This window comes from Pagrus pagrus (genome assembly GCF_965226575.1).
Source record: "Pagrus pagrus genome assembly, contig: HAP1_SCAFFOLD_137, whole genome shotgun sequence".
Lineage (NCBI taxonomy): Eukaryota > Metazoa > Chordata > Actinopteri > Spariformes > Sparidae > Pagrus > Pagrus pagrus.
The window spans coordinates 92,034-104,248 of record NW_028175326.1 but is presented as its reverse complement, the minus strand read 5'-3'; the positions used below and the strand labels follow the sequence as shown (position 1 = coordinate 104,248).

Below are 12,215 nucleotides of genomic sequence, written 5' to 3'. Positions count from 1 at the left end.
TGGAGCTGAGCTTCCAGGAGGCCATCTCAGAGGGTCCTGGGGGTCATTTGGAGCGGATTGAGCGCTCACTTCCAAGGTCTCTGGAGCTCAGGGGCCAGGCTGGAGCAGCGGACGTGCCCAGCCTCTGGAGGTCCACGGCCGGGCTTGTTGGTGCCGACCTCCCCGGTCTCTGGAGCTGAGCTTCCAGGAGGCCATCTCAGAGGGTCCTGGGGGTCATTTGGAGCGGATTGAGCGCTCACTTCCAAGGTCTCTGGAGCTCAGGGGCCAGGCTAGAGCAGCCGACGTGCCCAGCCTCTGGAGGTCCACGGGCGGGCTTGTTGGTGCCGACCTCCCCGGTCTCTGGAGCTGAGCTTCCAGGAGGCCATCTCAGAGGGTCCTGGGGGTCATTTGGAGCGGATTGAGCGCTCACTTCCAAGGTCTCTGGAGCTCAGGGGCCAGGCTAGAGCAGCCGACGTGCCCAGCCTCTGGAGGTCCACGGGCGGGCTTGTTGGTGCCGAGCTCCCCGGTCCCTGGAGCTTAGCTTCCAGGAGGCCATCTCAGAGGGTCCTGGGGGTCATTTGGAGCGGATTGAGCGCTCACTTCCAAGGCCTCTGGAGCTCAGGGGCCCGGCTGGAGCAGCCGACGTGCCCAGCCTCTGGAGCTGACGTGCCCAGCCTATGGAGGTCCACGGGCGGGCTTGTTGGTGCCGAGCTCCCCGGTCCCTGGAGCTGAGCTTCCAGGAGGCCATCTCAGAGGGTCCTGGGGGTCATTTGGAGCGGATTGAGCGCTCACTTCCAAGGCCTCTGGAGCTCAGGGGCCAGGCTAGAGCAGCCGACGTGCCCAGCCTCTGGAGGTCCACGGGCGGGCTTGTTGGTGCCGACCTCCCCGGTCCCTGGAGCTTAGCTTCCAGGAGGCCGTCTCAGAGGGTCCTGGGGGTCATTTGGAGCGGATTGAGCGCTCACTTCCAAGGCCTCTGGAGCTCAGGGGCCCGGCTGGAGCAGCCGACGTGCCCAGCCTCTGGAGCTGACGTGCCCAGCCTATGGAGGTCCACGGCCGGGCTTGTTGGTGCCGAGCTCCCCGGTCCCTGGAGCTTAGCTTCCAGGAGGCCGTCTCAGAGGGTCCTGGGGGTCATTTGGAGCGGATTGAGCGCTCACTTCCAAGGCCTCTGGAGCTCAGGGGCCCGGCTGGAGCAGCCGACGTGCCCAGCCTCTGGAGCTGACGTGCCCAGCCTATGGAGGTCCACGGCCGGGCTTGTTGGTGCCGAGCTCCCCGGTCCCTGGAGCTTAGCTTCCAGGAGGCCATCCCAGAGGGTCCTGGGGGTCATTTGGAGCGGATTGAGCGCTCACTTCCAAGGCCTCTGGAGCTCAGGGGCCCGGCTAGAGCAGCCGACGTGCCCAGCCTCTGGAGGTCCACGGCCGGGCTTGTTGGTGCCGAGCTCCCCGGTCCCTGGAGCTTAGCTTCCAGGAGGCCGTCTCAGAGGGTCCTGGGGGTCATTTGGAGCGGATTGAGCGCTCACTTCCAAGGCCTCTGGAGCTCAGGGGCCCGGCTGGAGCAGCCGACGTGCCCAGCCTCTGGAGCTGACGTGCCCAGCCTATGGAGGTCCACGGCCGGGCTTGTTGGTGCCGAGCTCCCCGGTCCCTGGAGCTTAGCTTCCAGGAGGCCGTCTCAGAGGGTCCTGGGGGTCATTTGGAGCGGATTGAGCGCTCACTTCCAAGGTCTCTGGAGCTCAGGGGTCCGGCTAGAGCAGCTGACGCGTTTATATACATATATACACCAATACATATTTATGTATATATATATATATATATATATATATATATATATATATACACATATATACATATATGTATATATATATATATATATATATATATATACATACTTAAATCATAACTAATAAATACTCTGTAATTGAATGATGTCATATATGTCAAGACAGACATATATCAAGACAAGCATGGCACGTATTCCATATAAGTGAACCTCTATCCTAAATTATGTCCATGCTCTGATTGGCCGAGAGCGAGCCAATGAAAGGCTTTAAATAGCCCTTCCATCAAGTGCATCCATTTAGATGCACTTGTTGGATGCAACACTGAGGTAAGACCAATTTCAAGTCATCATCTAACGCTACTAATGCTTCCATATTTGCAATGAGATTCACTAAATAACATCCAGAAAGTGAATATTTCTCACTAAGACTTCCAAATTCAGCCTAATTTCTACTAATTGATTCCAGAAAGTGAATATTTCTTACCAAGGCTTCCAAATTCAGCCTAATTTCTACTAATTGATTCCAGAAAGTGAATATTTCTCACTAAGACTTCCAAATTCAGCCTAATTTCTACTAATTGATTCCAGAAAGTGAATATTTCTTACCAAGGCTTCCAAATTCAGCCTAATTTTTACTAATTGATTTCAGAAAGTGAATATTTATTACAAGGCTTCCAAATTCTAATGTAGGTAATTCTAGGTAATGAGTAACGATAACGGACTAATAAACTAATAGACTAATAACGTCTGTCTGCTTGTCTTCACCAGAGAAAAAGATGCCACGGAGTCCAGTCCCGTGTCCAGTCTGTGCGGTGCCCTATGTTGCTGTTCGCCAGCATCTGGTCAAGTACCACCAGATTGGAAACTCCATAGAATTGAAGCTGCTCCTCGGCTACGCTTCGGCGACGTAAGTACCGTTCGGTGGCTCTGATGAATCGCGTCTCACACCTCCGCTTTTGTTTCCTTAATGGTGTCGCGTTTATTATTGTTAATTTTGAATTGTCATTTTTTTCTTTTCTTTTTTTTTCTTTTCTTCTCTTATTTCCAGCCATAACGGCAGGCTAACATGTCCCATATGCAAACGCAAAAAGCTATCCCGGCTGGACAAGCATGTGGAGAATATGCACGGCGGGCTGAAGGTTAGTTCCTCTGTCCGCCTTGATTTAAAATACACAATATCAACATGTGCTATTGGCGTACACGTGTCGTGCTGAGATTTAACCTTCAATGTGCTTTCTTGCCATTACAGAAAGAGACTCAGAAAAATATTCTGAGGATCGCCAAACGGAGTGCCAAATTGAAAGCCCTGAGGAGGCTGAGGAAGTCCAATCCCCTGCCAGCGATGATGACCACCCTGGACCAGGAGAAGCTGACGTCGAGCAGTGATGGAGATGGAGATGGAGATGAGGATGGAGATGGAGATGAGGATGGAGATGAGGATGGAGTTGGAGATGCCACCGCCAGCCCCAGCAGCAGCAGCGCCAGCGCCAGTGCCAGCGCCAGCACCAGCACCAGCCACAGCGCCAGCACCAGCACTCTCTCTTCCTGTGGTCATGCCTTACCTCTACGGAAAAACTGTAACGGCTGCGTCGGTCTCAGGGTAAGAATTCACCGGCTGAGGAGCGACACGAATACTTGGATGACATCATCGACTCCTTCTCGGGAGCAGCAGGAGTCCACCCAGCAGCAGCAGCAGCAGCAGGAGGAGGAGGAGGAGTTGTCCACCCCTTCTCTTCATCATCATGATCAGCAGCAGCAGTCCTCCACCCCGCAGCACCCGCAGCAGTCGTCCACCCCGCAGCAGCAGCAGTCGTCCACCCCGCAGCAGTCGTCCACCCCGCAGCAGCAGCAGTCGTCCACCCCGCAGCACCCGCAGCAGTCGTCCACCCCGCAGCACCTGCAGTCGCCGTCCACCCCTCACCAGCAGCAGTCGTCGTCCTCTTCGTCCACCACGCCAAAGAAGATGCTGGAGTACAACCCTCAGACTCCAGGGAGTTCTGCGCGTAAAAAATTCGAGAGGAGAAAAATTGTGAGCGACCCGACCAAGCTACCTCGCTATGGTATTTACATTTTTGTATTACTCGCATATAAGATATTCTTGTTGTTTATGTTGTTGTTGTTGTTCTCCTAATAATCGATACAATTTGCTAATAATTCCAAAAAACAAATTTTAATCTCTTTATCTTTCACATATTGTATCCACATCGCACGTGCGTTTGGTGCAGGTTTTCCAAATAATCGATACAATTTGCTAATAATTCCAAAAAACAAATTTTAATCTCTTTATCTTTCACATATTGTATCCACATCGCACGTGCGTTTGGTGCAGGTTTTCCAAATAATCGATACAATTTGCTAATAATTCCAAAAAACAAATTTTAATCTCTTTATCTTTCCCATATTGTATCCACATCGCACGTGCGTTTGGTGCAGGTTTTCCAAATAATCGATACAATTTGCTAATAATTCCAAAAAGCGAATTTTAATCTCTTTATCTTTCACATATTGTATCCACATCGCACGTGCGTTTGGTGCAGGTTTTCCAAATAATCGAAACAATTTGCTAATAATTCCAAAAAGCGAATTTTAATCTCTTTATCTTTCACATATTGTATCCACATCGCACGTGCGTTTGGTGCAGGTTTTCCAAATAATCGATACAATTTGCTAATAATTCCAAAAAGCGAATTTTAATCTCTTTATCTTTCACATATTGTATCCACATCGCACGTGCGTTTTGTGCAGGTTTTCCAAATAATCGATACAATTTGCTAATAATTCCAAACAACCCTTATAACAATAAAATTCTCTTTCCCTTTCACACAGAAAAAATTCTCGACTTGTGGTTCAAGAACATCGCCGCTGGAAACAGGAGACAGGAGGAGAACGCGAGGATGCGGGTTGCACACGCCCGACGGTGGATGCTCTTCATGGCAGACCGCAGTATACCGGAGATGACGTTCAGTTTTTTGAGAAACACTGAGAGGCTGCTTGAGTAAATACTTTAATACTCTTTTTAACTTTCTTGTGTCTATCAAACACTACGTGTAACCGAGAGGAAGGGAGAGAGTAGCACGTTGCAAATCTACTAGGTGTGCTAATCTGTGTGTGTGTGTGTGTGTGTGTCTCTCTCTCTCTCTCTCTCTCTCTCTCACTCACTCTCTCTCACTCACTCACTCAGATGGCGGGACACGCTCAAAAAATATGCTGTCACAACGCAGCTAATTATTCTTGGCAACGTGAGGGCATTTCTACAATTCCTCTTGGAGGCACAACTCCAGGAGGTCAAGGCTCCTCAAAAATTACTGAGAGGAGTTATTTTCATCTTGAAGTCTGCTGCAAGAATGTGCAAAAAGGACATTGTGACGCATCGGCAATCTGTCAGGATGAAAAAAACTAGTAGGTTTAACCGCATCTGTTTTTATTTTTTATTTATTCTTATTCTTACTATTTTATTATTATTATTATTATTATTGTTATTATTTATTCATTTATTTATTTATTTATTTTTATCTCGCCAGTCACGACACCATCATTTACTTGAAATCCGGTTTGTGTCTGACTTTCAGGTTTGCTTGTGAAGGCCGCCCACATCAGCTCCTACCTCCGGCAGGTGCGAAGAGAGATACCGGCTGCACTGCGTAAGTATTTCGGTTACCGGCGTTTGAAAACTCAGATAAGACGAAGATGGTTGTGGCACGCTAGTTGAAAATGTCCTTCTGCTTTACAGTGCGCCTGGAAAAACGGCCAAACAGAAAAAAGTTGGATCATTTCTACGGACTCATCGCCGGATTCATTGTCTGTACGACGGGCCACAGGAGGGGGGTCCTGGCAAACCTAAAGGTGGAGGAGGTGACGGCGGCAGACTGTGACAGGAATGGCAGACGTATAATTGGGGTAAGAGCGTGCTGTGTTGGCAGACTTGGAGATGTATTTCGTGCAGTGTTTTCCAAATAGTCGATACAATTTGCTAATAATTACAAACAACGCATTTTAGTCTCTTTATCTTTCACATATTGCATCCGCAAAGCACGTGCGTTTGGAGGTGCGTTTCGTGCAGTGTTTTCCAAATAGTCGCTACAATTTGCTAATAATTACAAACAACGCATTTTAGTCTCTTTATCTTTCACATATTGCATCCGCAAAGCACGTGCGTTTGGAGGTGCGTTTCGTGCAGTGTTTTCCAAATAGTCGATACAATTTGCTAATAATTACAAACAACGCATTTTAGTCTCTTTATCTTTCACATATTGCATCCGCAAAGCACGTGCGTTTGGAGGTGCGTTTCGTGCAGTGTTTTCCAAATAGTGGATACAATTTGCTAATAATTACAAACAACGCATTTTAGTCTCTTTATCTTTCACATATTGCATCCGCAAAGCACGTGCGTTTGGAGGTGCGTTTCCTGCAGTGTTTTCCAAATAGTGGATACAATTTGCTAATAATTACAAACAACGCATTTTAGTCTCTTTATCTTTCACATATCGCATCCGCAAAGCACGTGCGTTTGGAGGTGCGTTTCCTGCAGTGTTTTCCAAATAGTCGCTACAATTTGCTAATAATTACAAACAACGCATTTTAGTCTCTTTATCTTTCACATATTGCATCCGCAAAGCACGTGCGTTTGGAGGTGCGTTTCCTGCAGTGTTTTCCAAATAGTCGATACAATTTGCTAATAATTACAAACAACGCATTTTAGTCTCTTTATCTTTCACATATTGCATCCGCAAAGCACGTGCGTTTGGAGGTGTGTTTCGTGCAGTGTTTTCCAAATAGTGGATACAATTTGCTAATAATTTTAAATAGTCGATCCATACTTGCTAATAGTTCCAAAGAAAGTATTTTAATCTCTTTATCTTTCAGATAATGTATCCATATCACAGTGCGTAATTATTTGCTTTATTGATTTCTTTTCTCGCTCTCTCACTCTCTCTCTCTCTCTCTGTCTCTCTCTCTCTCTCTCTCTCACTCTCTCAGGTCACACAGCACAAGACGAAGGAAACGTTTGGTCGCGCTCTCATTCCTTTGAATAAGGAGGAGTACCTTTGGCTCAGCAGATTCATCTACCACCGACACAAATTCAAGTGCGGCGACTCTGAGATTTTTTTCTCTAATTCCAATGGTGGCCCCTACAACGTACTCCTGGAGTCCTTCCAGGCCACCTGGAAAGGTTTCGGCCTACCGGGGAGTCCGACCTTCAATCTGATCCGCAGCAGTATCAGCACCTGCGTAAGAATTCTTATTATTTTTTTATTTATTTATTTAATTTTTTTAATATTCAATCGGTTCGAGTTTTGACCAGCTAATAAGTGTTTTTCCTCAACTTGTTTTATGTCTTCTCTTTTTGTAGATCGGGAGGTCTTTGGACACTAGCAAGAAGTCCAGCGTCCGCAGGTTGATGTGCCACTCGAATGCAACAGCTGAGAAGTTTTACGAGGCAGATCTGGACTTCAAGGAGGCTTTCGAGTCGAGGGCTCACACCGCCGACGCTCTGTGTCAGAACACTGAAAGGATTGAAGAAAAAGAGTCGGACTCGGAAGATGGTGATGGTGATGGTGCTGCTGCTGCTGCTGCTGCTGCTGCGGAGGAGGAGGAGGAGGAGGAGGAGGAGGAGGACAACAACGACGACAACGACGAGGACAAGGAGGAGGAGGAAGTGTCAAAAAAAGACAATTCACAGACACAGGAAGACGGAGAAAGGGGACAGAAAGAGACTGATAAAGAAATGAAAAAGCAACCCAGGAACAAGGGGAGATCAAAAAAGCCAATGATGACCAGACTACAGAGGAAGAAAAGGGACAAGAAAAGAGCTGAAGCCCCTGACCAGGCAGAGAAGGGAATGGATGAGGGGTCTGCCAAACTCCCAGACGCAGACAAAGACGCTACACAGGGGATGAGCTCAAAGAAGAGGAAGAGGAAGAGAAAAGAAAAAGTTAGAAAGAGTAAGAAGATAAAGGAGGAAAAGCAAGAAAAAACGTTGGTTTACGAGAACCTTTCCTCGGATGACTCGAATTTGCCATCCACGAGACGATCTGACCACATAACGGACGTGGTCTGCCTCTCATCCACAGGGGATGACTCAGGCGTGGAAGACATGGTGATGGCAGCACAGGCCCCTCAGCCACCAGCGCAGGCCCCCGATCCACCAGCTTCACAGGCCCCCAATCCACCAGCTTCACAGGCCCCCGATCCACCAGCTTCACAGGCCCCGGATCCACCAGCGCCACAGGCCCCCGATCCACCAGCTTCACAGGCCGCCGATCCACCAGCTTCACAGGCCCCCGATCCACCAGCTTCACAGGCCCCCGATCCACCAGCTTCACAGGCCCCCGATCCACCAGCTTCACAGGCCCCGGATCCACCAGCTTCACAGGCCCCCGATCCACCAGCTTCACAGGCCCCCGATCCACCAGCTTCACAGGCCCCCGATCCACCAGCGCCACAGGCCCCCGATCCACCAGCTTCACAGGCCCCCGATCCACCAGCTTCACAGGCCCCCGATCCACCAGCGCCACAGGCCCCCGATCCACCAGCGCCTCAGGCCCCCGAACCACCACCTCCACAGGCCCCCGATCCACCACCTCCACAGGCCCCCGATCCACCACCTCCACAGGCCCCCGATCCACCAGCGCAGGCCCCCGATCCACAAGCGCAGGCCCCCGATCCACCACCTCCACAGGCCCCCGATCCACCACCTCCACAGGCCCCCGATCCACCAGCGCAGGCCCCCGATCCACAAGCGCAGGCCCCCGATCCACCAGCTTCACAGGCCCCCGATCCACCAGCTTCACAGGCCCCGGATCCACCAGCTTCACAGGCCCCCGATCCACCAGCTTCACAGGCCCCCGATCCACCAGCTTCACAGGCCCCCGATCCACCAGCTTCACAGGCCCCCGATCCACCAGCGCCACAGGCCCCCGATCCACCAGCTTCACAGGCGCCCGATCCACCAGCTTCACAGGCCCCCGATCCACCAGCTTCACAGGCCCCCGATCCACCAGCGTCACAGGCCCCCGATCCACCAGCGCCTCAGGCCCCCGAACCACCACCTCCACAGGCCCCTGATCCACCACCTCCACAGGCCCCCGATCCACCACCTCCACAGGCCCCCGATCCACCAGCGCAGGCCCCCGATCCACAAGCGCAGGCCCCCGATCCACCACCTCCACAGGCCCCCGATCCACCACCTCCACAGGCCCCCGATCCACCAGCGCAGGCCCCCGATCCACAAGCGCAGGCCCCCGATCCACCACCTCCACAGGCCCCCGATCCACCAGCGCAGGCCCCCGATCCACAAGCGCAGGCCCCCGATCCACCACCTCCACAGGCCCCCGATCCACCACCTCCACAGGCCCCCGATCCACCAGCTTCACAGGCCCCCGATCCACCAGCTTCACAGGCCCCCGATCCACCAGCGCCACAGGCCCCCGATCCACCAGCTTCACAGGCCCCCGATCCACCAGCGCCACAGGCCCCTGATCAAGCTGCAGGCAAGGCCCCTCATCCACCAGCAGACTTGGGATGAAAAGCTGGCCGAAATCTGCCAAATAAACAGTCATGGACTTGGACTTGAGTGTCCATTTTGCTGATGTCACTGTGTTTGTTTGTTGTTTGCTTTTGTTGTTTGATGTTTTTGTTTTTTTACAGCATTTTGCAGTGAATAAAAGTTCACAGTTAACTTGATCATTGCTTCCTCTTTCTTTGTTTTTAGAGGGTCTGTCATCAACGACAAAGAGGAGATAAAAATCACTAATCCTTCCAGCATTTCGATTGAAATGCCTAAATTGCTATTGATACAGATAACTGAACCTTCCAATCTAAAAATATTAATCACTAATGGTTCCGGGTTTTGAATTCTGATGAATTAACTGATTTTAAATCAGCCATTGCTGGCTCTAAGTTTGACAGTCTAACTTTTTCAAATACAAATGTAGATGGTTACTGCTTCAAAATAAAAATAAAAAAGGTTTACTATTGAAGAACTGGTTGAATATTGGCATCCATAGTAAAGTGTTTCAAACATTCAAGTTTAAGAATCGGAATTGCTTTATTGTCCCACATGGGGGAAATATGTTTGCCACAGCATCCAAAGGACAGAATATTACAATGACAGACAGAACAAAACAACAGCAGCAGCAGACGGCGGCAGCGGCGGCTCTTCTTCTTCTCTTTCGGTATTTACAAACATCCGTAAGTAGAATAGAACAAAACAAAGGAACAAGGACGCAGAAAACAAACAAAGACACTTGCTTGTAAACAGGCCAATCCCAGTTGAGAATATGACTTCCTGGGATGAGCTAACAAGCTTCATCACACATTTTTTCAAATCCAAAATGAAAAATTCAAATAAGTGATTCTTGATCCTAAATTGAATCCAAAAACGGCATCTCATAATTCGAGCCTGTAGCCCAATTGGCCGCTGAGTACGAGCCAATGAGACGCACTGTTGGGAGAGCATAAGAGGCAGCGCTTGCATTCGCATGCATTTGTTGGACGCGTAAATGAGGTAAGGTAAATTCCAGAAATGTGATATAAAGTTGTTTTTTACCATCAATCTTTATCACTAAGGCTTCTTCCAAATTTAAAATGACATTCGCAAAATAATTCCGGAAGGTGAATCTTTATCACTAAGGCTTCTTCCAAATCTACTATAAAATTAGCTAAATTATTTCAGAAAGTGATTATATATTACTAAATCTCCCAAATTTAGCATAATTTCGCTAAATGATCCCGAAAGTGAATATGAATTACCAAGGCTTCCAAATTCTGCATAATAATCCATAATTGATTCCATAAAGTGAATATTTATTACTTACTTCTTCCAAATATAACAAGACTCGCTAAATAACACCAGAAGGTGAATCTTTATCGCTAAGGCTTCCAAGTTTGACTTAAAAGTACTTTGTGTTCCAAATAGCTCATCTGAAGCCCTAAATCTTCAATTCTTCTTCTTCTTCTTCTTCTTCTTCTTCTTCTTCTTCGAGAGAGAGAGAGATAGCGAGTGCCATTATCTTGTCGTCGGTCTTTAGAGGAAGGGTCGTCGTTCTTGAAATCGGCCAAGCGCCCATCTCTCACGTTTGCTTTTCTTCACCAGGGGAGACGATGCCCACCAGTCTTGCTCCCCCCTCCAATCTGCATGTCTTCGTTCCCGTTGTGCAATGCCATCCTGCTGAGGGTATGCCATTTTCTCAGAATGCAATCTTCCTCTTTCAGTCTAAAACAGAAGGAAATATGACAATAAATAATGTTCTGCATTACAACATTTGGAATGATGGAATGATTGTCCATTTAAAAAAAGAGAAGGCAAGGTTTTCTCACCATCTGTTGTGTCACAAAAACAGCTGGATGAAGGTTGGTGTTTGTAACTCGCTGCGGTATCTACGAAGCAATCTGGAAATATAGCGGAGAAACACATTTGCGATGGGTAAAGGAAGGATAAAAAGGCATTATGCGTTGGTCTTTCTGCACAGATTTCAATATCACATATTTACGATCTGAATATTTCTGCCGTCATTTAGGTACTGCAATTGAAAATGGCGATGGATCGCACTGTATCGTAATATGGTGAGCGCAGTGTCTCAAATTCTTTGTTATCTGTCTTGTGGATGTGGATATTACTCAAAGCTTAATGTGCGTATTTACTCTCGAATGGCCATCCCTGTTTAGGCAACCACCTGATGATGTCGGAAAATACCGTGTAAGTGTTAAAAGCATCTACCACCGTGGCCAAAGACTGTAAATATGAAATCGGATGACCGTTTGTTTGTTTCTTTCTTTCTTTCTTTCTTTCTTTCTTTCTTTCTTTCCTTCTCTGTCTCTCTGTCTGTCTGACTGAATGTCTGTCTGTCTGACTGACTGTGTGTTGTTTTTTTCCCCCCCTTTCTTAGTGCGCGGATCCCTTCGACTGTGGCATCGCTCTGCTGGCTCTTGTTCTCGTCCTCCTGTTGACCTACATCTTCTACCTGTTAGTGCGCTGTAAGTTTGGACACGGTTGAGAGACAAAAAAAACCCCCCACACCCTTTGGTTGAGCCCAGAAGACTTGCAAGTTGATTTAAAGAGAAGGCTTTAAGACTCTAAAAATATGATCTTGCATAATTAAGGCATTCCAAAGACAGATATGTCAATCACTCGTCTTAAAAATCTGAACTGAAGGATCATTTCGAACCAATTCCAAATAGTGGATAAAAATGACTAAAGGTTCCAACTTGCTATTTCTTTCTGCTAATTCTTCCATGTTCAACTTCCACCTTACTGAAAGTGCATACGAATCCCTAATTCTTCAAAAAAGATAACCCACACCCTTTGGTTGAGCACAGAAGACTTGCAAGTTGATTTAAAGAGAAGGCTTTAAGACTCTAAAAATATGATCTTGCATAATTAAGGCATTCCAAAGACAGATATGTCAATCACTCGTCTTAAAAATCTGAACTGAAGGATCATTTCTAACAAATTCCAAATAGTG

General features: G+C 48.0%; 1 protein-coding gene across 1 annotated transcript; it reads left to right on the top strand.

Moving 5' to 3' along the window:
- Nucleotides 1-2,528: 2,528 nt before the first annotated feature.
- On the top strand, nucleotides 2,529-11,747 carry LOC311254025 (uncharacterized protein; the record flags this gene model as incomplete). The annotated part of the gene is made up of 10 exons (XM_084384453.1): nucleotides 2,529-2,659; nucleotides 2,801-2,891; nucleotides 3,002-3,812; nucleotides 4,579-4,747; nucleotides 4,934-5,151; nucleotides 5,322-5,393; nucleotides 5,483-5,649; nucleotides 6,730-6,981; nucleotides 7,103-7,408; nucleotides 11,640-11,747. 10 exons carry the CDS (start codon nucleotides 2,529-2,531, stop codon nucleotides 11,745-11,747), a joined length of 2,325 nt encoding a protein of 774 aa, XP_084240579.1.
- Between the last annotated feature and the right edge of the window lie 468 nt (nucleotides 11,748-12,215).